Source organism: Sceloporus occidentalis, unplaced genomic scaffold, assembly GCF_023333645.1.
Source record: "Sceloporus occidentalis isolate IW3139 unplaced genomic scaffold, rSceOcc1.0.p SCAF_7, whole genome shotgun sequence".
Lineage (NCBI taxonomy): Eukaryota > Metazoa > Chordata > Lepidosauria > Squamata > Phrynosomatidae > Sceloporus > Sceloporus occidentalis.
The window spans coordinates 13,458,903-13,483,404 of NW_028316987.1; the positions used below are offsets into that span (position 1 = coordinate 13,458,903).

Genomic DNA, 24,502 nt, shown 5'->3' on the forward strand with positions numbered 1-24,502 from the left:
ACATGCTCCCCCCACCACCTTAAGGAATCATGCTATGTTTTGGGAAAGCTACTTTTTGGACTACACCTCCCAGAATCCCTTAGCCAGCATGGTCACTGGCTTACAGCATGACATTACTGGGCTGAACAGGGAGGTGGTACGCACAGAGATCAGCACAACAGTAACAAGTCTACCATTTGGCTGGGAGTGGGTAGAAAAGCTTCAAGAAGGGTGTAAAGTGTGGAAGGATGCAGAGGAGGCTGCAGGATCAAGTGGGTTATGAACTACAGCAGCCTTATAGCTTTCGGTCTGATCTGTTATGCATCCATCACAATGAGGAGCTAGAACAAATTTACGCTCTTTTGCAAGTTCTGCAGATTCTCCAAGATTGAAGATAATTATGGTAAATGGAGCATGGAAAAATTAAAAGGACAAAAATATTTTTAGGGGATTCTCTCTCTAATATGTGACTCTCTGGCTTGTTGTAAAGGGTTCTGATCCTGCTTCTATTCCTGACAGAATACAGTATTTACTACTGTGTGCTGTCACTACTCAGTAACCTGATTATCTATGGCCCCATACAGACTGGCCAAAATAAAGCTGCTCCGGGTCACTTTGGAGGTATTCTGTTTAAATGATACATGCATCCCAAGAGTCCAGAAGCTGCGCCAAAACTGCACTCCAGTCTTTAGGATACCCAATATCCAGTATAAGTATAATACTTATACCCAATATCCAGTATAGGTATTGATTTCAAAAATGAGTTTGTATCTCTCATATGTCCCTCACCATTTGCTGCTTAAATAAGATGTATTTCCACTGCCTTTCTTTTCCTGGAGTATGGCAAGGACTCTGAACTGACACACAGGATCTCCTTAAACAGCAAAATAGATCTGTTCAAGAGACCAAGAACAAATTAAGATGGATTTCAACACAATGCTTGGTGTCAACTTGCTAAAAGGTGTGCACAGTCAAATGATTGCCCGAGCTACTATTCTCCTGTTTCTTTTAAGGGTATTGGAGATGATTAGAAACAGAAGCAGACAAAAGCCTGGAAGAGTTGGAAAGGGCCATCTAGTTCATGGCATCTCCCAAGGAAGCCACAGCAGGAGCAGATAGTTTTCGCTCACGTTTTGTACTAATCTGATTACTGCATTAGTTCAGGTCTCTTTCACATCAGTCAACTATAGCACTATACTTCACTTTAACTTACATGGCACTACTCTATGCTATTTTGGGGCTTCTTGTTTGGTGAGGCTCTAGAGCTCTCTGGTTGAAAATTCTAAATACTTCACCAAATTACAACCCCCAAGGATCCAGTGAATAGAGAAAAGGCAGTGAAAGTGGTATCAAAATGCTATAATGCTGGAGAGTTATTCCCACCATTGCTTTCAATACAGTTGGGTGGGGAACCTTTGCCTCTACATGTTTTGAACATCAGAAACCCCAGCTGTGGTAGCAGTGGTAAGGGATGATAGGAACTGTAGTCCAAAACATCTGGACAACAAAATGTTCTGTGCCCCTGGGCTTTATCAGGTGGATTGTTTCCTATGCTGAAGTAATCTAAACCATCTAGCATGCCATAAACTGGAAGCAGGGGCCTGCAAAACACATAATCTAGAGCAATGTGCTTTGCAGGCCCTTGCTTCAAGCTCATGATGAGTTAATTGGTTAGGAACATGTGGACTAATGACCCAATTTGAAGCAAGAATGGAATTGTTCCAGAAAATATCTGTGATGAATACAACCCCTCCCAACAAACCCAACTCTAAATCAAACAAAAAAAATATATCACATCACACTGTGACTGGTGTTGTTAAGTTGTCCCAATGGGATTGGCTTCCCATCTGATGGATTCTACACCTAAAAGCTGATATCTAAGTAGCACCACACTCCAACAAGATCTACTACTTCAATCAAAGTTGGAGAATATGTGGTTTTGGGATTGCAATTCCCACCACCCACGACTTATGCTTACTCAGAGTTACAGCCCAGCATCTGGGGGGCCACAAATTGCCCACCAAATTGTAAATTGCCCTAACATTTGCCTTTCTGTCAATGAACACAGGCACTAATGTTCCTCCCCACCCAACAGCATCCAGCTAAACTCTACTTGAACGCTGATCCATGCTACAATGTTGTGCAAACAGACAACATGAAGGAAGCACCACTGAACATTCAAGGACCTGTGACAGGCATTCCTGGCTTCTTGACATAGATTCAGTATATTCTGATAGTCTCTTGTCTTCCCTTCACACCATACAATGTTCACCCAAGTAAAAGTTGTATCTGGGACAAGCAAGAGTGCCATGTACAGTAAAACAATAATAAAGCAAATGGCTCTAGGATCTGAGAGAATTTTACCTCTGACTTTTCATTTGCCCCAAGACATACAAATTGTAAATTATACTCTCTTTCCAAAGCTGGAGATATAAACAATAATAAATAAAGATTTTAAAAGTCAGGATTTTGCCTTTATCTATTCCCTGGCCAAAGGTATGCAATATCACTTCCCCCTACCCCCAGACACCCTTGCTTCACCCAAATCAAGGACTAGAATTGGAGATCCACTCTCACACAGTTTTGCTTTCATTTTGAGATTAAACATTAAGGTTAGAAACAGAGCAGGATTTGGATCACAATATTTTTTCCAGAATAATTTTTTTTTGGCATGAGAAATATGCACACTGCCATAACTCCCTCCATGCTTTTCTTCCTCATGAACTGAAGACCATCTCAGTTCCTTCACTAGACATATCTCAGTATCTCTCTCTATAAAAAAAGATAATTCTATCTTCAACAGTATCTCTCTGGGAACATATTAGAGCAAATAGACATGATATCGCTGTTCTTTATTGCTGTCTTGTTTCTTCAAAAAGCAGCGATTTGGGGATGGGATATGTGTGAATTGAATCAGAGCCAAGGCATCAGGAAAAGGGTTATAATCCCCTGATCCTATCCAGATCTGACCACCAAACATCTGCTTTTTGAAAAAGAAAAGACGTGGGTGCTCCAATCACAAAATCCTCACATTATATCTGGTTTGGCCCTCAGCTATCCACTGACAAATTCTCATTTACTGAAATCGTTCTGACTGCTGGATCACAGCTATCCTGTGTAAAATGGCATTTTTTAAGGTGTTCTAATTACCTAAATGTTACAAACATTTCTTTTCCACCACACCATCTGGATAAAATGGATTGTGCTGTGGATTGTGAAAAGTTAACAGGAAGACAAATTTGGGGTGGGGTGGAGTGGGAATACCTTCCAACAAAGTGCTATCCCAGTTAATGACTCAGGTAGAAAACAGACAGAAACGAAACGATGGCTCATTAAAACAGATGAAGGATTCTGATTCCAAACACAGCCTTATTAAGACACCCATCCCTCCCGAATTTCCCATGTACTCTTCCCTTGTTTTTCACTGCACTGGTGAAGTAACTGGAGCCGAAGTTCTCTAGTAGGGGGCAAAGACGATAGGGCCTGTTGCTGCTCGCACTGGGCCTGGGGGGGTTCGGAAAAGCGCTGGTCCAAAGATGGGAGCTTGGAAGAGGGTCGTGGCAGCTGGTCGAAGTGTTAGCGGGCTGGGTAGAGCACACATGGTGGCTGGGGTGAGGGGGCTCGGCAGGAATCGTGCAGCCAAAGTCTTCGTAAGGTGCTTCTGGAGAGCCAGTTTGGACTGTGAAGTGTGAGATAAAAGGCAAGGGGAAGAGGGAAGAAAGGGAGAGAGAGATGTCATGAGAGCTAACTCACTGCAAAAAGAGGGAGGGAACACACAAGACTGTGGCTTTAATTCTCCATTAATTAATTGAAGACATGTCTCACTAGGCCTCAGGCTGCAAACTCAAACATCAGGCATCAATCTTAGGTCCGGGTCCCTTTTTCAAATGGCCTAGCTCAGCCCTGAAATCTATGGATGATATCACACGACGGGTTTTGCAGCTCCAATCCATAGTCACTCATGGTCCAACCATGCGAATTCACATTAAAACATGATAGATTATCACACGTGATTGCTTTCTATGGGGAGTTGTTCCGAGGCAGATCCAAAGTCAATCCAAAGTGACTCCTGATGTAGCTGAATTTGGTAACAAGTGAATTCACAAAAATGTTTCCAAACTCACTTCTGTTTTGGTCTGGTGTGGAATACAACTTTGCTTCGGTCCTGGTACACCCCCCAAACCTCCAAGGTGGCAAATTCCCATGATGCAGTGCTGCAATCTTGCTCCATTTATTTCCGGTACTCCTTCAAGAACGGAGGACCTGTTTAGATGTTGCTGCCAGGGATGGGGCTCTGACATGGAGAACCCCTTTGGATGTTGCTGCAAAGGATGGGGTTCTGACAGGGAGGACCCCTTTGGATGTGGCTGCAAGGGATGGGGCTCTGTCACGGAGGACATGTTTGGATGTGGCTGCCAGAGATGGGAAAAGAGAAGGGAAGAAGAAACGTGAAGCTATCATTCACGTGAGGCTAGCTAGCATTCATGTGAAACTGGAACCAGGAAGTGGCCCCTTCTTCACCCTGGAAGTGCAAAAGTTCACGATGCACGTTCCAAGCCCCACTGAGCATGCGCAAGGGTGCCAATTCGAATTGGTTACTCCTCATGGTGTGATAATTTATTTTGCACTTGCTTCGCTTTGCCTCAGGATTGACCACAATTCTGCTCTTTACGTGAGATAATTAATCACATGAATTGCCTTGGATTAGAATTGACTCTGCTTCCCCTTCCCTTTGGATTGCAGTTCAAATTTCACGTGTGATAAACTTTTATGAGTTCACAATAAAATCAAGGATGTTCCTGATTCTGGTTCATTTCTGCCAAGACTACTCCTAATATATCTGGGATAGGGCCCAAATACCCCACATCTCCAGATCTGATCCAAACTTGGACACTTAAGCAGGGTCAGTTCTGGTGAGTAATTGGATAGGAAACTAGGTGCTTATAGGCTATATTTCAGAGGAAAGAACTGGCAAAACCCCCTCTGAGTATTATTTGCCTAAGAAAACACTATGAAATTCATGAGGTCACCATAAGTCAATAGGGGACTTGAAGGCACACACACAATATCTGAGACTGGTCTTAGTTTCTAATCACAGATTTCCGGGATAATGACTTCTCTGTGTGAAAATCTTAATTGTGTCTTAATAGCAATTGCATGATTTTCACAGAATAATCCCTGTTTAAACTTCCAATTTTGCACCGTGTAATAAACTCCTCAGTATTGGCCTGGATCCTGAGTTAAATTTGTAGCCAATACATCTTCACAGTTGCTCATGCCTTGGCTACTTCACATTTTGACTCTTGCAATGTATTGTGCATGGATTGCCTTTGAAAATGGCCTCGAAACTGTGGGTAATCCAAAACAGGGCTCCGATGGCTGACTGGGTGGTTAGTTTATGTCACGCCAGTGCTTTGTTCAGATATACTGGCTCTATTTCATTTGTATGCTCAAATCAATGTGCTTTGCTTGAGACCTGGGATTAGGGTATCTAGAAGATACGCTTCTCCCACATATGTGTATGTGAACTTTGAGTTTCTTTTCAGAGTCCCTGATCCTGTAAGGAGTTCTGAACTGGAAGAGGGAATCCTCAGACTCTGTCCACTGCCAGTACCACTATTTTGCTCCATGTGACTCAGTAACCTAGTGAGAGTTAGATGGCCTTAACTTCCACTTTTCCCATCTCTGATTCTGCAGTCTTTCCTACAGAGACTTTCCTTTCCACTCCCGTAGGAGATGAGAATCCCATATGCATATGTGTTCACATACCAAGCAAAGGCATGTGAAGAACAGCATGGAAAAGAGGAGCTCTTTAAAGGAATGCTTTTATTCTAAGAGAGCAATTTTTATATTAGCAAAAGTTTTTCTTGTACATAAAGGCACCTTCCCTCCTCCCGTAGTTTTTTAAAAAGTCAAAGTCATATTCACCTGAGGTTAGAAGAAGCACAGGTCCTAATACGATTAGCTGAATATTCCTATTCTATTCACAAGACAGATGTTTTCTGGGTTTTTGGGATGTTCATGGGAGCTAGAGTCTGGACCCATTTATCCAGCCTATGACCAAGCTCCTCTAGGGATGGTGAGGCAGGTGACACCTTTTCTATTTCTCTATAGAAATTAGCCAAAAGATGCCAAAACCTGAAAATGCAACAGCATGCTTCTTCTCTCATGCACCCAAACCTCCAAAGAAATCCCCAAAGGGAAATAGATCAACCAAAAACCACCCAAAATGGCAGCCAGAAGTGATGTCATGCCACTTCATGTGCACTAAAACATGCCAGTGCACTCCTTTGGGTGCACACAGGAAGGTAAAATGGTCTCCCCCCCCACACACAGTTGCCCACCAGCCAAAAGAGAATAAATCACCAACCATAAGAACTCCCCTCTGCCACCTGCCCTCCCTGTTTCCCCTCTGTACAATATTTCCAGTAGACCATGCAGTTGTCTTGAACCTTCAGTGACAAGTACCTTGAGAATACTCACTGCCAGGGCCGTATTCTTCTGCATTTTGCTATAGGGACTGTATTTGGGCTTGGGAGGCTTCCCTGCAAGCCTGTCCTTGTGCCGCCTGCTGCTCATGTGCTGTGGGCAGAGGGGAAAAAAAGCCTCTTAAGAGTTACCAATTAAATTCTGGACCTAGAAATTTCCATCAATATGCTTAGATTCACCTAACACAGATTAATATGCTGTAACCACTGGGTAATCTTGTTGGTACACAATTACTTTCTAAAATGTAACATGTATCAATAGACCTCAGGGCTTCTGACACAGAATAATCAGACCATACAAAACTTAAGTCTGACCATCTATGATGTAGTACAAGAATCATTTTGTGAACTCAACAGCTTGGATTCAGAATTAATAATAGTCACAGTAGACCAATTTGAACCAATGAGATGACCCACTCTAAGAATAACTCTGGATCCAGCCCTATATCTTCAGCAATTTGCTTTCAGTGAAAATTTCACAAAAATTTGTGGGATTAAATCTGATAAATTTTGTAAAATGATGTGTGTGTGTGTGACAAGTTGAGAGGTACAGTGTCCTTTTAAAAAATATTTTAAAAATAAACCAGGAGGAAGCGTAGTGAGTCCAATACATCTTAAATTTCTGCCATGGTTAAAGGAATCTGATGGGTGTTGGATATGTCCGGTGGTACAACCTGAGAGTGCTCCAGCTTCAACAATACGATTGCCCTGTAATTTTGGTGTGCGATCAGATCACAATGGTTTAGGGTAATAATCTGCCTGGCACTCTTAACAGCTCTAGAAAGGCATTCCAGATATCATTAAATTTGTGTAAAATATTCCTTTCAGAGCTTGGAAAAGTACTTTGAAAAAAAAGCCAGCCCCAGGAAACCCCATGACAGGTTTTCCTTAGAGTCTCCAAAAGTTGGAAGCGATTTAAGGGCACACGACAACTAAAACAACAACTTTGTTCTGATTACTTTTTATTATGTTTGGAAAGTAACTTGTTGACATAATGATGGAAAATTATTTGTGCTTCTATTTTAAAAAAACTATTCAGGATTGATAAGAAAATGACATAAACCTTGATTTCTTTTGGTCAATATGTTCTAAAAATTCTCTTTAAAAAGATGTTTTCCAAGTACACAGAAAATATTACTCATAGCACCAATGTAGCTTAGTTCCCACTCATTATGTGACTCCATTATGATCTCATTAAAAAAAAAGAGAGAGACAAACTTATTACAGGTAACATTACTTGTATCTCATTAACCTCCAAGCTCTGATTCCTTTGTATGCATATCACTTGTTCTGAATATGACAGTCTGAAGGACTTCCTCTGCATAAACCAAACCATATATTAAGATCTACTGGAGAGACCCTACTGCTGTGTGTCTCATTGATATTAAGATATGTGCTTGGCTAAGATACAAGAAAAGACCTTCTTGACTGTTGCCATCCCTGAAATGCCTCACGTTACCCCTTCTTGATAATTTTTCATTAAACCCCTCATCTTCTGACAATCTTTTAGATCTATAGATGTGTCTTGGTTCCTTCTGCAATGTTTTAGTTTGTTGTTGATTTTTAAAAAAATCTTCCCTTAGTTGTTGGCATTCTTTACCATGTCAATTGTTTGTATGCAAAGGCATCTTGTTGCACCTTTGAGACTAACTGAATGAAAGAAGTTGGTAGCATGAGCTTTCATAGACTTGAGTTGGGCCTACTTCCTCTGATGCATGTTCGGAGTGAAGAATCCAGAGACAGATTTATATAATCCAGTTGTGTGTGAGAATGTCAAGTCAAATTAAAAAGCTTGTGGGTATGGAGATGAAGTGGCAAGTTTAGTTTTAAGTATGGTTTTGCGGGACAAAGGCAGGAGAAAGGCTGTTGCATGAAGCCCTGGAGAACAGATAACCATTTGAATGAATATTGGAATGTAGTGTGGGAAATAGAGAAGGGATGTAATGAACTGGTCAAGGGAGCCCTCATGAGGATGCAGGTTAGTGCTGAAAACTGTGTAATGTGCCAGGAAACAATTATCTCTGTCCAACTCACTGCTGATGAACTGTAGTTTTTAGTTATATTCCAATTCTGTTGTTTCACTTTCTATTCTTCCTTTGTAGTTTTTTTTGTACAAGTACTACTGTTCTGTAATCTGAGATGGAATGCCCAGGGAGTCTGAAGTGTTCTGCAACAGGTTTTTGTGTATTCCCATTCCTAATGTCTGATTTATGTCCATTTATCCTCTGGCACAGGGACCATCCTGTTTGACCAATGTAGAGTGCTGAAGGCTGTTATTGATGTAGCATGGCATAAATTACATTGGAGGATGAGCACTTGAAAGCCCCTCTCATATTGTGGATGATATCATTAGGGTCTGTGATGAGATTTCCTGAACAGATGTGTGGGCAGAACTGGCATCTGGGTTTGTACTGCTGTCCACAGCAGTATCCTCCTGTAGTATCCTCCTGTAGGTTTGGGGTTTGAAGGCTTACTGTAGGTGTGTAAAGGTCTGCCACCAAGAGTCTGCGAGAGAGCAACACTATTGCCCAGAAATGGGTTGTAGTTCACTGATGATATGCCTCAGTAGTCTCAGTTGAGAGCAGTATATGGCCACTAGTAGGGTTCTGTCATTTTCTTTTTTTGGTTTGTTCTGTAATAGATTAGAATAGAATAGAGCCCCTTTCTGTCCTGGATGGAGGCTGCAGCAGACAAACACTGCGGCTTCCACGAGGCCTACAAAGAACCTGCTCTCGGCCGGTTTTTTTAGGTTGTGCGCAGGGCGTCATTGCTGTCTTCATGTGCAACAATGATGTCCGTGTGGCATGGCACTGTTTGGACGCTGTGCTGCATGCATGTCATCATGGTGGCCCCCCTGTAGATGGGGCGAGCCTTGATGGTGCTCAGACATTGCGGTAGGGCTCAGGAGCGTGCAGATGCTCCACTCTACCGACCCCTAAAATCGCCCCCAGGCCGGTGCTTTGGCCCAGTCTATACCGGGCCTAAGTTACTCTGCTTATGATGAGATTACATTTCTAACCTACCAGTAACTGCAGCATTACAACTGATGGTGGGGATGGGAGGGTAAAAAGAGAAATTTTGTGACTGTTTTTCTCCTTCCAAGAAAGACCTTTGGCAAGGCTTTGTTCAAAACTGGCAAAGATTCAGTAAAGGGCCGATCTCTGATCAGCCTGTGTGTGTGTGTGTGTGTGTGTGTGTGTGTATGCCTTCAAGCTGCCTGTCAAATTATGGTGACTGTATGACTGTATGAATTTCATAGGGTTTTCTTAGGCAATGAATACTCAGGGGTGGTTTTGCCAGTTCCTTCCTCTGAAATATAGCCTACAGCACCTGGTATTTGTTGGCGGTCTCTCATCCAAGTACTAAACAGGGCTGACCATGCTTAGCTTTCATGATCAGATGGTATGTGGTAGCTTTAGGGTAATTACGCTATCCGGTCAGAGTACCTAGAGGGAAAATCTTTTCCTGCCACTTACCTGATTGAGCTGGGTTTCTGAGTTGACAAAGATCTCACACACCTGGCACTGGAAGGCCTTGTTTTGGATGCCAAGGCTGCCTTTGCTGCCGATCCGTTTGGGCTTGTGCCCCACTCGAGAGAGAACCTTCCCCCTACTTCGCCTTGGCAAAATGGCCTGGCCTTCTAGCATTGATTTGTGCTTTGCCCCTAGGAAACAAAGAGAGGAAAAGCTGCAGAAGACTCTTGCACCTTGTTAAACAAGAGGAATTATGGAGCAGGAGGTACGGCATGCCCATGGGGTCAATGGTGAAAGGTGAAGATTCCACGATGCCAGAATGGGCACAGTTCTATAGAAGATCTCTTCCAGCTTCTGCTGACATGCAAATGCTAGTCTTGTTTAAAGGCTTTCTCAGGCAGTTACTTAGTCATTTAGTAACTCTTGATAGACCTGCTCCAGCAGTGGCTGTTGAGTAAACCCCCTACTGAATGAAACCAAAGAGCCCCTGTGATTCTTTTCTTGGCAGGCAGTCTAGGACATCAGTGACATCTCTCTCTCCCTTTGCTCCTGAAGCTGAGAAAACCACATGGTTTTGCTCCAAGCCTATTTTAACATTTATAACACAAATGTTTGTGTGTGTGTGTCTGTTGATTTTTAAAATAGCTAGTCTTCCCCCAAAAACATTAAAGACAGCTGTTCTCAGCTGCCCTGTATTTAGGATATATTGTTTTGACCCCATCTTTTGTAAACATGAAAACTGATAGTTTGCACTCTGATTTTTCTTAATTTCAAAATTGATTTGGCTCATCTTTTTCACCCCACGTTTGGTTTCTTTATGCCTTCTCCCATTAAACTACATAGTAAATATTTTAGGTGTTTTGTGCTCTCTGATGTTTCAAACCGCCCACTAGCAGATTCCCACTGCAGTGTCTATCCCTTCCACAATGTTAAAATGGGACAAAGTTATCAAGAAAGCTAAAGCCAAAACTGAAATAAATAAAAGTGAGTTTATTGCTCACTATCGTTATTACTGTGATTACTTGATGTGCTTCAAAATATAAGACCTCAGAAAATGACAGCTTAAAATTAGGGGTGGAAGCAAAGCAGCCTATCATTTATCTGCAGAAATAAAAGTCCATTTTAGAATTTAAAGGCAACAGTAGCATAATACTTTTACTCAGGTCAACTAAAAGGCCATAATTCAACAATCAAACCTTCCAGTTCATCAAAATTCTTCATAAGAACAGATACTATTACGAAAAAACAAAACAAAATCAGAGTGGGATATGGGGAGATAGATATTACTAAACTTGATGAAAACGCAACAGAATTGTATAGTTTAAGATAAAATGCAGGAGATGTTACAGAGACATGTTACATGAAGGAGGCTGCAAACATATGTTATGTTGCTGAATAGACTACTACAGGGACAGTGAAGCACTCCCACCTGCTTCAAGATATAAAAAGCTGACACTTCTGTCTGTGTAGAATTGGGAAGCCCAAATGTCAGAGAGCCAAAGAGTTGTAAGATCATGATTAAAAATATGCAGTAAGAAGCCTTGTTAATAAGGCCACAAAACATTATGAGCCCATGCAGACCTTCCTAAGAACTCATTTGTGGCAGAGAAAAAGAGAAAAAATGTTGTCAAGTTTCTGGATCTCATCACTTAGTGGTAATTTTTAGTCACCATAGGTGACCAAGCAAGCAACTATTCTAAACTCTGATAGGTGGCATGGGCAAAAGGCTCCTGTGTTCAAGGCAAGGAGTTTCTACATCTTATCCCACCCTCACAGCCTTCCAAGTTACATCTTCCATTTCATATATACTACGCTGCCTCTTAAAATTCCAAGAGGCTTTCTTCTGCATTGTTACATAACCCCAAATTCCAAAGTATGCCCAAACTAAAGCAGAATGTACATGTTTATTGACAGTGAGGAAATTTGTCTAAAATAAGGGCAAGCAGAAATGTTTAGTTCCTGCACAAAATACAGGCTTCCTTTGGAAAACAAGCAAGCAAAGAAAAACAAACAAACAAACAAACCTGAGTGGGTAATTTTTATCTTTTATATTGGTGTTCTGAAAAGTCTTGGGCATTAAGACAGGTCTACACTGTGGGGAGACAGTTCAGTACAGGACTTGCATGTGGTTCCTAGCTGGTATTTGAATCCCCCCAGAAAACCCCAAGCCCCAGACCAACTTTTTTTCTAGGCAAAAATCACCCCAAATAGTAAAAACAAAACAAAACAAAACAAAACAGCAAAATATTACTTCCCAAACATAGCAGTTTTGGGCCCCCAACCCTTCCAAAATGTCCACCAATAGGCCAGAAGTGACATCACATCACTTCTAACTTGCAAAAACACAAAACAAAACAACAACAAAACCCTGTATCTGTGAATTCTGGTGGCAGGAGAAATTGGTCACCAAACTTGCATGGTTGTCCAACCCTGTCCACCAGCCTCAGATGTCATGCTAATTTTTTTACCAGCCTCCCATTTCATGTCCCATATCATGCAAATCGATGGCAACTAGGCAAGATGTTGTATCTTCAGGCTGTGTACTGATTACTACTTATGTGGAGCAAAAGGAGTAACTTCCCTCTTATTGCTAGTCTGGCACCACCTCTGATCCAATATCCATAGCTGGATAAACCCATGTGGTAAGGGAAAGTGGATCATTATGGACTTCACTCCATGGGCTTTAAACATACGGTACACATATTTAATACAGCAAACATCTATGATGTAGCGGGAACTTTTCAGTTTTGTTCCCACTGCTGCTACCCATCATGGTAGGGTTTTGCTCCCTTCCTTCATCCTTTCCTCTTACCACTTTCTAAAAACTCTACTCAGCTGCCACCCCTAACTGCTTCTGGAGCACCCTAATATTCAGCAGCATTATTAGATGTTCTCAGGGATTATACTTCACCCCTTTTCTACCTCCAGCTTCCCCCTCCCTCACAGGAGATGAGAAGTTTACAAACACATACGACATGCCCAGCAAGCAAGTATGCAAGAGAGAGATAAAAGAAGAAATTCTCATAGGAAAATTATTATTCTAAGGATTTTAGCACATGAAGCTAAAGAATGGAATTTTAGCAGAATAAAAGTATCTTTGGCCGATACTTATCACATGACCTTGTGTACATCTTGCTGCTGCCTTGCATACCATTCATTATTGTAGTGCACCTTTTCATTGAAGGACAAAACCTGTCCAAAGGCCCTCAACCTCACTGCTATTCCATTACTACCTTCTTGTGATAGGTCCCTTCCACTGCAGTTCTGCTTCTCAGATAGTCATGTGGTGTTAATGAGTGAGACTCTGCTCTTCTCTTTCTCTTCCCCTTCCCCTTGCAGTGATTGCGGCTGCCAACAGCTTCCCTACATATTAACACAGCAGTTGGCTTTGGGAGGCAGTTGGTAAATGCAACTGCATGTCCCCCCCGCGTCCTTCCACATAGGGCTGTTGTGTGAATGTACACCTTAGCCTTGCACTTCAGGAGGGGGGTAGAGCAATGATGATGGCTGCCAACAACTTTACAAGGCTGTGTGAATGTGCACAGTCACACAACAGCTGGCCTTGGGAAGTGGTTGGCAGCCGCGATGGCACATTCGCATCCTTCTTCCTGAAAGGCAGTGTTTAGCACTGCAGAAAACAGATCATGCGACCATGGATTGCTAAAGTGCAACTGTGGGGGAAAGTGTGATAAGAAAAGATGACAAACTGGTAGGCTTCCATTCTTAAAGTAGCACAATTCTGGCTGTACAGCAGGCAGGTATAATAAAGTACTAAGTAAACAATTATATCACATATAGGAAACAGTATATCCATGAAAGACACTCTCACTTCAGATATGGAATAAGAGAAATACAAACTTCATAGCTCAGTCTTAAATCACATTCAGCCACACGGAAAAGAAACACAACATCCCTAACACATGACTACACAGTTCCTATTCTATTCATTATATAGTTGACAATGTAATGTGTGATATTCAAAAGGAATGTGGAGAATCTGGACACTGTCCAGCCTCAACCATGCTTCCCAAGATATGACAGAATAGGTAACACCCTTCTATTCAACCAACAGTCCCTAACAGCATTTTTAAGCCATGGGGCACTGTGCTTAAATAACCTCTCACTCTGAAAGACTGAGAAGCTTTTGCATCTTCTGTGAAACAGATTGGATGACTACTTATCTCTTCAGATCTTCAGCAGGTCCTACATGATGCTGTCCTTAAAAGTAAGCATTGACCTTTTCTTTTCCTGGAAGTGATCCCACACCCCACAGCTGTGTTGCCCTTTGGAGTCCAAGAATGGCAGGATGCCATTATCACATGCCCCCCAAATCTCAGCCCAGGAACAGCCTGGAAGACTGGGGCCATACTGCTGTAATTTCATTCCTGAAACCTAGGGAAAAAAGAGATACAAGTACACCCATTACAGGTTCCTTACCAGAATTATGTGCCTCCAGCTGAGAGGCAGAATTCACTGTCACTTTGCAAGTTGGACAGTACAGATGTTGCTTGTTTTTCTTCCCCTCCTTCTCCATTTCTGGTGCTGAGCTGGTGGTCTGGCTTGATTCAGTGGCTGGAGTCTCAGCTCCAGGGGCTGCAGATGATGACGCCAGACTTGCAGTGTCTGGAGCGCCTTCTGAGGGCTCTGAAGCTGGTGGGGAAACTAGGGGCAGAATGCCACTAGCTAGCTTGGCAGATGACTCCTCTGATGGGGACATCATCATGAGGCTGCAGTTGTCTGCTGTTGGCTGGTTCAAGCTGAGTAGGCCGTTGGGTTGTGCTAACAAAAGAAGAGAACACTTACTTTCTTTTGAGGAACTTTTCTCCATCTGCAAGTCACCAAAGTCTTACAATATTATAGAGGCACTTAATGAGATTATTTTTGCATTATATTGGGTTGGGAACAGTTAACTGCACACATGAAGTGGCAGTTGATGGCTCCCATGCCATCAATCCACTCTTGTTGTAGTCTGAACTTTAAAGTAGCTAGCCAAAGTGCTGAACCTAGAGGGTTTATTAGTACCCTGAAAAGTTCCTTTAAAATTCAGGCTAAATTTCAAAGTAGATTCATTGTCCCATTGACATGCAAGCAACTAAATTCCACAGCCTGTACTGACCCTCCTTGTGCAGGTGTTGTCCACACTGCAAATCTTACTTATTTGCTAGTAAGCAGAGCTTCATCTCCTCCAGACTCCCCTGATGCTATTTTTTTAGAGTAGGGGTGGGCACCTGCATAGGAGTCAGAAGCCATTTTCCTCCAGGTCATCCCTCTTCTCTGAGCAAACCCAAATACTTGTTTTTCCTTTCAGTCTTTCTCAAAATGGCAGCTAGAGGTGACATTGCATCACTTCCTATCACCATTTTGAGAGGGTCTATAGAAGAAAATGAAGATGCCAGCCACAGATGCTGGCGAAATGTCAGGAAGAAACTTTTCTGGAACATGGCCACATAGCCCGAAAAAACCACAAAAACTATGTATTATTTTTATTGATGCATTTTATATGTATTTTATTATTGATGTATGGGTTTTAACGGACTGTAATGCTGCCTCGATTCATCTGGGAGAGGTGGGAAAATATTATTATTATTATTATTATTATTATTATTATTATCAACAAATCACATACTATAAACAAATTTTCAGAAATACTATTTTAAAAAATCATTTCCATCACTTCCAGTAGATCATATGATACCCTGCTTACCTAACTTAATGAATTCCCACTAAATTATAGTTACTTGTATAACCTCTGTTATAAAATATGAGAAACATGAATTTTTCAAATGCAACTAGAACATATAAAAGTCTTGGGGCACCTTAAAAGTTTTCATTGTGCATAAACCTTTGTGGATTGCAGGCCAATTCATAATCTGCATGGAGTGCTGGGATGAGAATCTTCCCAATGCAGAAAGAGGGAAGAATACCAGGCCTCATTCCCACTTACCTCTTGATTCACTTCCTGCACTGATTCCTGAAACCAGTTCAGCAAACAGTGTGGTTCCCACTATGTTTGCGCCGGTTTCAAGAATTGGTGCAGGAGGTGACAGCCGCGGCTTCCCTGCCATGTCTCCCTCCGTCCTTCCTGGTTATACCAGGGGTGGAGGAGAGATCGAGGTGGAAGGAGAGGCAGGTCGGAGGCTGGAGGACTGAGGATTGAGCAGGAAGGTATGGTTGGGAAAGCCACTGCCAGTAGGAACCAAGGCAGATTTGTATATGATTTGATTCTGCTTGGTTCCCACTTGGGCTGAATCAATTTATTTATAAATAAATCAATTCAGACCAAAAAACACCCAATTTTACCAGTGTCTTTTTGACACGGATTAAATGGGTAAAAACCATGCCCCCACTTTCCAAATCACTTCAGGGACTCGAATTAAGTAGGAACCATCATGGTTTACACTAGATTGAGATCCAGTTTAAGACATTGTGAAAACAACCCCCCAGATTGTGATGTACTTAATATCTAGCCTGTGCAACAACTGAACCAAACTAATCCACCAATGGTTCTCCTACAGTCCCTTGAAAAAGCATTAAGATGAACTCTATCCAGCTTTCAAGTGAAGAGAGTTTCCAAAATTCAGTGCGGCTCTTTCCTTCCCCTAAAACGCTTTGAAATGTTTTTTCACAAACCAGATGCCAAAGTTTTGCTACCACTGACCTCCATTGCTGCTGCTGGTGTCTCCACTGAGATCTAGTGCGGTGTTAAAGTCAGCTGGTTTTTCTTGGCTGCTGTTACTGTCAGCCGTTTTGTGCTTATTTTTCGCTGCTTCAATGGCTTTGAGTCTGCGGGCATGCTTGTGGCCTCTGTAATGTGCCTCAGCTTGATTCTGAGAACAAACAAACAAACAGAAAACAAAACCATGGTTGAGAAATGGAGAGTTGAATGTTTGAAGAAAAAGTTCTACTAAGGCCATTTTGCATTATGGAAGGCCAAAGAAAGACAATAACACAAGAATAATTTCTAGGGGGTCATTCACACTCACGTTTTTGTACTGAGGAAATCTGGGGAGATTTGATGATGTAATACCAAATCAAAGTTCCCACTATGTTTACCATGATCAAATCTCTCAGTGGCATTGTAATCCGACTGACATTCACATTACTGTAGTATCGATTTAAAACAGAGCCTTCATTCTGGACGCATTCGATTGTTCTCGTGTTTTAAAAAAATGTCAGTCAAATGACGCACATCTTCATCATACTGCTCATCTCAGTATTTAAAGGTACTTCCATACTGATAGAGAATGGCAGCAAAGGTGTGAATAAGCTGTCATTTTTTTAAAAAAAGTTCATCACGTTCCCAAGAGAACCCTCTCCCTGGTTTTTGTGAGCTCTGGGACTCAGCCATTGGTGCAGATAAGGGGACTAAATCACCAGCAGAAGAGGAAAAAAGCCAGGCAGCTCTTTAAAGGAACCACTTTCCGAAATGTGGGAAGTTTGAATCCACCGCATTTATGGAGCCAGCAAGTGAGTGCCAAGACAGAAAAACAATGGTGCTTTGCCAGCAAGGCAAGACCAGTGGGATGTGTATATTCCACCCCTCTGCACATAACTTGTCCTTCTTGAATGCTCCAAATGGAATCAACAGTGCAATGACATTTGAGGATCTTTAAAAAAGATCAGTTCTTTCTAAAAGACTTGGTAAAGCCCCGGATTCAAAAGTACCTGGTTAAGTGATTTTTTGCCAGCCTCCCCGCAAACTGCACCAATTGCACTCTGGTAAAATAGTAGAGCAGTTGATCTCTCTGATATTGAAGAAAGATAGTTCTCTGCTCTCTTGCTATTCCTCCACCCCAGTTTCTCTGAGATGTTGGAGAGCACACACCACACAAATGAAGGGATTCATACCCACCAACCCACATCTCTCATGTGCAGCCTCATCCCACTCCAGTTTTGACTTGTTGCCACTGAAAAAGGCCACAGAGACAGGAGTGGCCAGTGGTAGATGGGAGCAATCTAATCTTCGGTGTTATCCTTTTATCGTCCTGGCTCATTCACTAAATTTTACAGGGAGTTCAGTCAACGCAGCCTTCCACCTGCAACCTTCCTATTGTTTTTCCAATGCTGCTTCTAGCCTAAACCCCACTGTTAGAGACACTGTTGAAACCATGGGATTTATCTATGTGTGGAGCTACTCTACTTGGAATTAACCAACAGGATTCAGGCATCTGTCTTTTTTCTTAACCATGAAAGATCCATGAACGAGAAAATAAAAGAAAAACCATGCAGTGACTTTTTCTGACTGATAGTCCAGGGAGCCCTCTATCTACACCTTCACCTAAACCTGTTTTTTTTTTAAAGAGCATGGGGATAACATATAGGGTTTGGAATTTCCCCCAGAAACTGAACAACCAATTCTTCCAATAAACAAAGTGCTGGAACATGGATGGTGGGGGAGGGCAGTGCCTTTATGCCTTCTGTCCCATTTTGTGCATGACGGAGAATTGCTTTCCCCCAAACATTATGCAAATTAAGATGAACCTCTGCCTAACACACTCATTTTAATTCAGAATGGATTTAAGTTACCATGAATTTGCTGCAGAGCCGTTCATTCTGGTGACAATGGGGAGAATTGTCTCTGACTGTTAAGTACACAAGCATATTTGTGATGGTGGTGGGGAGGCACTCTGTAATCTTTTGTACTCTTCCTTTTTTAAAAAAAAAATTATCAGCATCAAACAGGCAGGGGACATTAACAAGCACTTCATTTATTCATCCTCCTCACGGAAAGGATAACAGGGAAGGATAAAGGAAAATGTGCACTACTACTACAACTACGCACACACATCCACACACATATATCTGCCTGCAAATGTACATTGCATGTTAGCCATGCATCCCAGGAAGTGACAATAGTTGACAGTTGCATCCTTCTTCTCCACTCCTGCTGTGAATACATTTAACTATATTATTTTATTTTGTACAACGAAGTCGTCCGTTGCAGATATCCTTTTGGAAGCTGTCCATTTTTTATATTCTTGTGCCCGAAAGCTCCTTTTGAAACGAGCCATGGGTTGCATTTAATCACGGGCAGCGTGTGTCTTATCTCCCTTTTGCCAGGCAATGAACAATGCCAGGAATTGAAATATATGGGTGCATAGCAAAATGGGAGGCTCGCAGAGAAAAAGGAGAGGTGGAGGCAGAAACGTTGGAGAAAAAGAAAACTGAAAAGACAGATTGGTTTGCTGAGTGGCCACCACATAACATACAGCATCACACTGAAGGTCACCCAGCTCAATTGTCAGGCTGAGGTCCTGTGATGTCCAGGACAAAGAAAGAAAGAAAGAAAGAAAAAGTAATCGGTGATTGGCTGCTCAGCACAAGCAGTTCCCTTTGTGGACAAAACCTTGGGATGGATGAACAAATTGTCCCTTAATAAAACAAACATACAAACATTTGCTCGCTATTCCAGTGTTAGGAACCTGAAAGACCTATTTGTGTGAGAAAGGGAATTGAAATTTGCTCATCTGGGATAAGAGCTTCAAGTGCTGGGTTTTTAAAAGCCTGGATATGAATCCCCTGAATATTTATCTATATGTTTATGGTGCTGAATTAGGATTGTCACCCCTCTCTTTTTTTACCTGACGCATTCCTCATCTTTTAGCAGCTACATGGTAGGCAAGTATAAGGAACAGCATGGTAGGCAGGTTTCTGTACTAGGAACAGCTTCTATGGATTAAATTTAGCTAATGCAGATGGTTGAGAATCGTGTTTTGTTTGTTTTTGACAGAAACTTACCCAGATCAGCATTTTTTTAAAAAAATTGACTATCAGACCCATTCATTCCCACTCAGGACAGGGAGTATGTCTGAAAAAGAAGGTTTCATGGGACAAAAGAGTGTTAATTTGTGGTGGAATCTCTTGGCTCTCATGTCACTGGGAGACTGGATCTGCTTTAGGTTCTAGTCTGAACTTTAAAGGAGTGACGAAGGTTGCTAGACCTATTTGAGGGATACATTTTAGCCACTTTAATTCTTATTTAAGTCACTTTATTACCATGTAGAAAGATCTGTTTGGATATTGTATATGTATAGTCTACTATCAGTTTATATTTTAACCTGTTACTGTTATACTGATACGCTGGTTTTGTGTGGTTTTGTTTTTATACTGGTCAAAGACCGAATAAATTTTATTACTTACTTATTTAAGGTTTAGACTGCAACCTGCAGCAGATTTACCACTATATCAATATGGAAGCTACCAGCTACCACTAGAACTTGGAAAAGTTACTTCTTTGGAATACAGCTCCCAAAATCTGGGCACTGTAGTGCAACAAAGCAGGTTCCCCAGACTTCAGCATTACTTCACCTATTCTGACTTACTGGTATAATGTATTTCCTTATCTAGACTCTCCTTGAAATTTCTTTCACTGGCCAAAACCAAGTACTGTAATGATGATGACACACAGAGTGAATGGAGATGGGTTAATAATATGAAACAGAAAGGCTTGGTTCCTTTAATACTTGAAAGTTGGCTACTTAAGTACTTTAATACTTGTAAGTAGAACATAACAGCCCTACCTTGCTTCTTCTTGCAGCTTCATGAACATCAACCATATTCCCTCCCTCTCACTCTTTTCTGAAAGCCAAAAATGTATGTTGTAGAGGGGACAACAGATGCCACAGCAGGCAATCCCACAGACTGTGATGGCTGATGGCTTTCACTACAATGGGGTGGTAAATTCACTCTGGATACCAGTGTGGTATAATGATTTGAGTGTTGGTTTAGGACTCTGAGGGACTAGGGTTCAAATCCCCACATGAACATGGAAAGACTGGGAGACCTTGGGCAACTCACACTCTCTCAGCCTTAGAGGAAGGAAAAGGCAAACCATCTCTAAACAAATTCTGCCAAGGAAACTCCATGATAGGTTCACCTTAGGGTTGCCATAAATTTGAAACAACTTGAAGGCACACAACAACAATCTAGTCTGATGTTTGCAGAAAATATCCAAGGTACTGACCCCATTGCTGATCTTTGTCAACTTATGACTATTTTACCAAGTATTGATTTTGTAATGTGTTGGGGGGGGGTTGTGCCAATATGAATTGAATTTTTTTATTGAGATACTGGCCTCCTAATGAAACACTAATATCCTATTTGCAATGCTTTTTCATCTACTCACTCTTCCACCAGCCAGGATCAGGGTGGATAATTTTCACCCCTGTTGATGGAGATGTGTACTTGGGAATAAGCTTTTAAGGACATATCATAGACCAGAAGGAGCATCCAATCCAACCCCCTGCCATGAGAAAAAATGATAATGCTGGGGAAAGTTGAAGGTAGTAGGAAGGCATTACAGATGGATTTATTTATGCATGGAAGCCAAGGCCCTGAGCTTGCAAGACATGGGCTGGCTATTGATGTTGGAGGCCTCTCATTCATAGCATAAGTCAAAGCAAACAACAACAATGCAAACAAAGTTTTAGGGACCACATCTCAATGGTAGGTGAGGTTAAAGAGAGTGGTAGATGAAACCAGAACTGAACTTTGAATTTTCTTGCCTTGTGATGCTGCCTTTCCCTTTTGTATATCCCCCTTTCTTCTCTCTGTGTGTATTTTGCTACCCAAGACAACAAGCTGCTGGAAGAGACTGAATGAGACTGCTTTTGCTAGTGGTCTGAGCCAATCTCTTTCAGAGGCCTTTTGAAAACTAAGGGTTGCAGGCTACCCACCTCCATCTAGAAACTTTCTCCTTCCCTCTCTTCCTTCTAGACCAGTAGTGGGCAACTACAGTAGGCCTAGGGAAATAATAGACAACTGTCCTAGTTTCAATATCTATTATCTTTTTTAGACTTAAAACTATGGTTGATCCAAAAAAAAGGATGTTTTAGATGTATAAAATACCATTAAGCCTTTTAAGAAACCATCTGGTTTACTTAACATGTTGATGAAATAATCCAGGTAATTCTCTCAAGTGACATAGAACGTAGGTGTATTCAATTATCGTTCTTTTCTGTCTAAAAGTGTGGCAGCATATTAATTTTGTATTAGAAAAATCTTTGACATTTGTTGAAGCATTTGATCTTTTAAATTACATTCTTGTGACACTGAATTTAAGTGAGGCCAAAGTTGTTGGATCCTGAGTACCGTACTTTTATTGTTGCAAGAAGACATACTTCAATTGGAAAGATATACTTCCCCAAGCTATCATTCCATGGTCTGAAGATCTTTCTGATTTAGGTATACATGAGCATGTATTTTATTAGGACCAGCTTCAATGGATTAGAAATATGGTCTGCTTATATCAATGTATATGCTTAGTCCTTGTTTATATCTTATGGATTTCCTTTCTACCATATTTGTTTTAGTTTTTTCCTCACCTCATTCTTTTCTGTTTCTTTTATTTGTTACCTTGCAGTTGCATCTCCATATCCATGGATTCAACCACCCATGGCTTGAAAATATTCCAAAAGAATATACATTCCAGAAACAAACCTTGATTTTGCCATTTTACATAAGGGACACCGTTTCACTATGGCATTATATTTAATAGGACTTGAGCATACATGGGGGAAAGGGTCCTAGAACCAAACCTTAATGGATACCAAGGGTCCACTGTACTTTTAAAATCAATTTAAAAAAATCCCCAGCATTCTCTGAGAATGACAAATAGTTCAAAGGGATGGTGCAACCTACTTAGGAAGTGAATTCTGCTTCTGAAAGTTTCTAGGTGTCCTTTTACATGACACAGGTATAGCACTATGATTCCACTTTAGTTGTCATGGCTATCATCAATGGAATCCTGGGATTTATAGAGGCATCAGCACCCTCTCTGGCTGAGAATACTAAGTACTCCTCCATAAACTTCATATCCCAGGATCCCATTGGTATAGCCAGGATGGAATCATAGCAGTTAAATGGAACCATAATGCTCTAACTGGGTAGTATAAAATGGCCCTATGAGATGCAATTGACCTTTTTTTTTACTCAGAAAAAAGTGCTCTGGAAGAGTTGGTGAGGTGTTGTGGGGGTGCATACAGCCTCAAGGCTGCAGTTTTCCAGTCCTGCAATAGACATTTGTCTTCTTTGCATCTGCCCACCCATCTGTCTGCCCTACTCCCATCGCTGCATAGCAATGGCTTACCGCAGAGTTGAATCTTAGGTGACAAATATTACAAGAGATGAACTGCTTCTTCTTGAGTGGGTTGGGAACACCAAAGGTATGGTTGATCACTGCTTTCTGAACAGGATCCATCTGGAAAGGAGGCAGACTTCATTAGGTGGTGCTTCAGAAATTCAGGATACTAAAACCATGGATTTCAAACAGTTTCACATGTGTATATATGCCCACAAAATCCCTGGACATTGCAGAGGATGCTGTACTGGAACCAGACTGCAGCCATTCTCACATAAAGGACTAGGATATAAATTCAACTGAAAATTCCAGCTACAGGAAACCCCCAAAATTAATTGCAGAACGATAAGCTGACATTTATGGAAATACTATTCATTCAATAGATTTATTCTTGTTGGGACTAGCAACTGGATTTAGGCTTGTGTGTCTACAGGAGGCAATAGTTGTAGAGGTAGACATAGATGGACAAAAATGTTCCATCTATAAGTATAGATGGAACATTTCTGCAGATTTAGAAGCTGGGAGAAATGAGGGATCAAGGTTTTGGGGGGAACAAATGGACATTTTTTGAAAAATAGAAAAATGTTGGAGTACCATGCTTTACAGATTGAAAGTCACTTTGTTTCTTCAGGACCACAATTTTGTTTGGCATAAAGCTATTGTGTTTGGTATATAAAAGTACACTTTATTCAGGGAGTAATTACAAATTACAAAAGGAGCCACAAGGTCCTGATCTAAAAGGAACCTCTTTAATTTTAAGTTTATTAGGAGTAAGAAAGGACAAAAACAGATGAAACAGAACAGAGGATGTTATTTTGTCTCTTCTTCATAGCAGACATCATTCACTCATTCCCTTTAATATAACTTTTCTTCTTATACGAAAAGAAAACTACGATCAGTAATTGCAATGATCAGATACTGTACATAAAAATGATCAGATACTGTACATAAAAAATTATAAGTTACATAGTTCTTATAAATAATTTTTATAAATAATTTATGAACACCTCAGCTTAAACATTTTGTTCATCATTCTAAAACAGCTCATAATTCAATTTTTATTTTTCAATTTCATTTCCAGAAAAAAAAGTTTACAAAAAGACAACAGGATTCCCCCCAGCTTTTGGGTTTCCTCTCCAATAGGCCTCTTCACATCTCTATAGCTAGGGTTTTTTGTTCTGCCTAATCTGTTTTCCCCTTACCCGAACTGATATTTTCCTGAGGACATCACTTCCTTCTTCAATCTGAATTGTATGTCTAACAGGCATATAGCATCCCAACTAATCTTACCTCTTGGTCTCCAGATGCATTTTCTACAGTAAACGCCTCCCCAGTAACTTAAGATCATCTTTGCTGCTTGCTCCAAGCACTAGCTTCCACACATATTGTGGGGAAACGTTTCTAATAGTTTCCTTAGGGTGCTGCTCAGACTTGCCAAGATTTTCTGTTGCCCAATATGTAATAAAAATCTAAGCTAGAACACT

The 24,502-nt window shown here is 41.2% G+C and overlaps 1 protein-coding gene across 4 annotated transcripts in view; it reads right to left on the bottom strand.

Moving 5' to 3' along the window:
* Nucleotides 1-1,921: 1,921 nt before the first annotated feature.
* The window catches only part of LOC149309220 (zinc finger protein 385C-like), a 148,610-nt gene continuing 126,029 nt past the window's right edge, over nt 1,922-24,502 (bottom strand). For all 4 annotated transcript variants that reach the window (XM_089531987.1, XM_089531990.1, XM_089531989.1 and 1 more), the window contains 6 exons: nt 23,028-23,138; nt 16,599-16,767; nt 14,378-14,719; nt 9,944-10,131; nt 6,448-6,561; nt 1,922-3,658 (listed from right to left, as the gene is read on the bottom strand). In XM_089531987.1, coding sequence (XP_089388113.1) covers nt 3,437-3,658; nt 6,448-6,561; nt 9,944-10,131; nt 14,378-14,719; nt 16,599-16,767; nt 23,028-23,138 — 1,146 coding nt within the window. In that variant the 3' untranslated portion in view covers nt 1,922-3,436. The remainder of the gene's footprint in view (nt 3,659-6,447; nt 6,562-9,943; nt 10,132-14,377; nt 14,720-16,598; nt 16,768-23,027; nt 23,139-24,502) is intronic.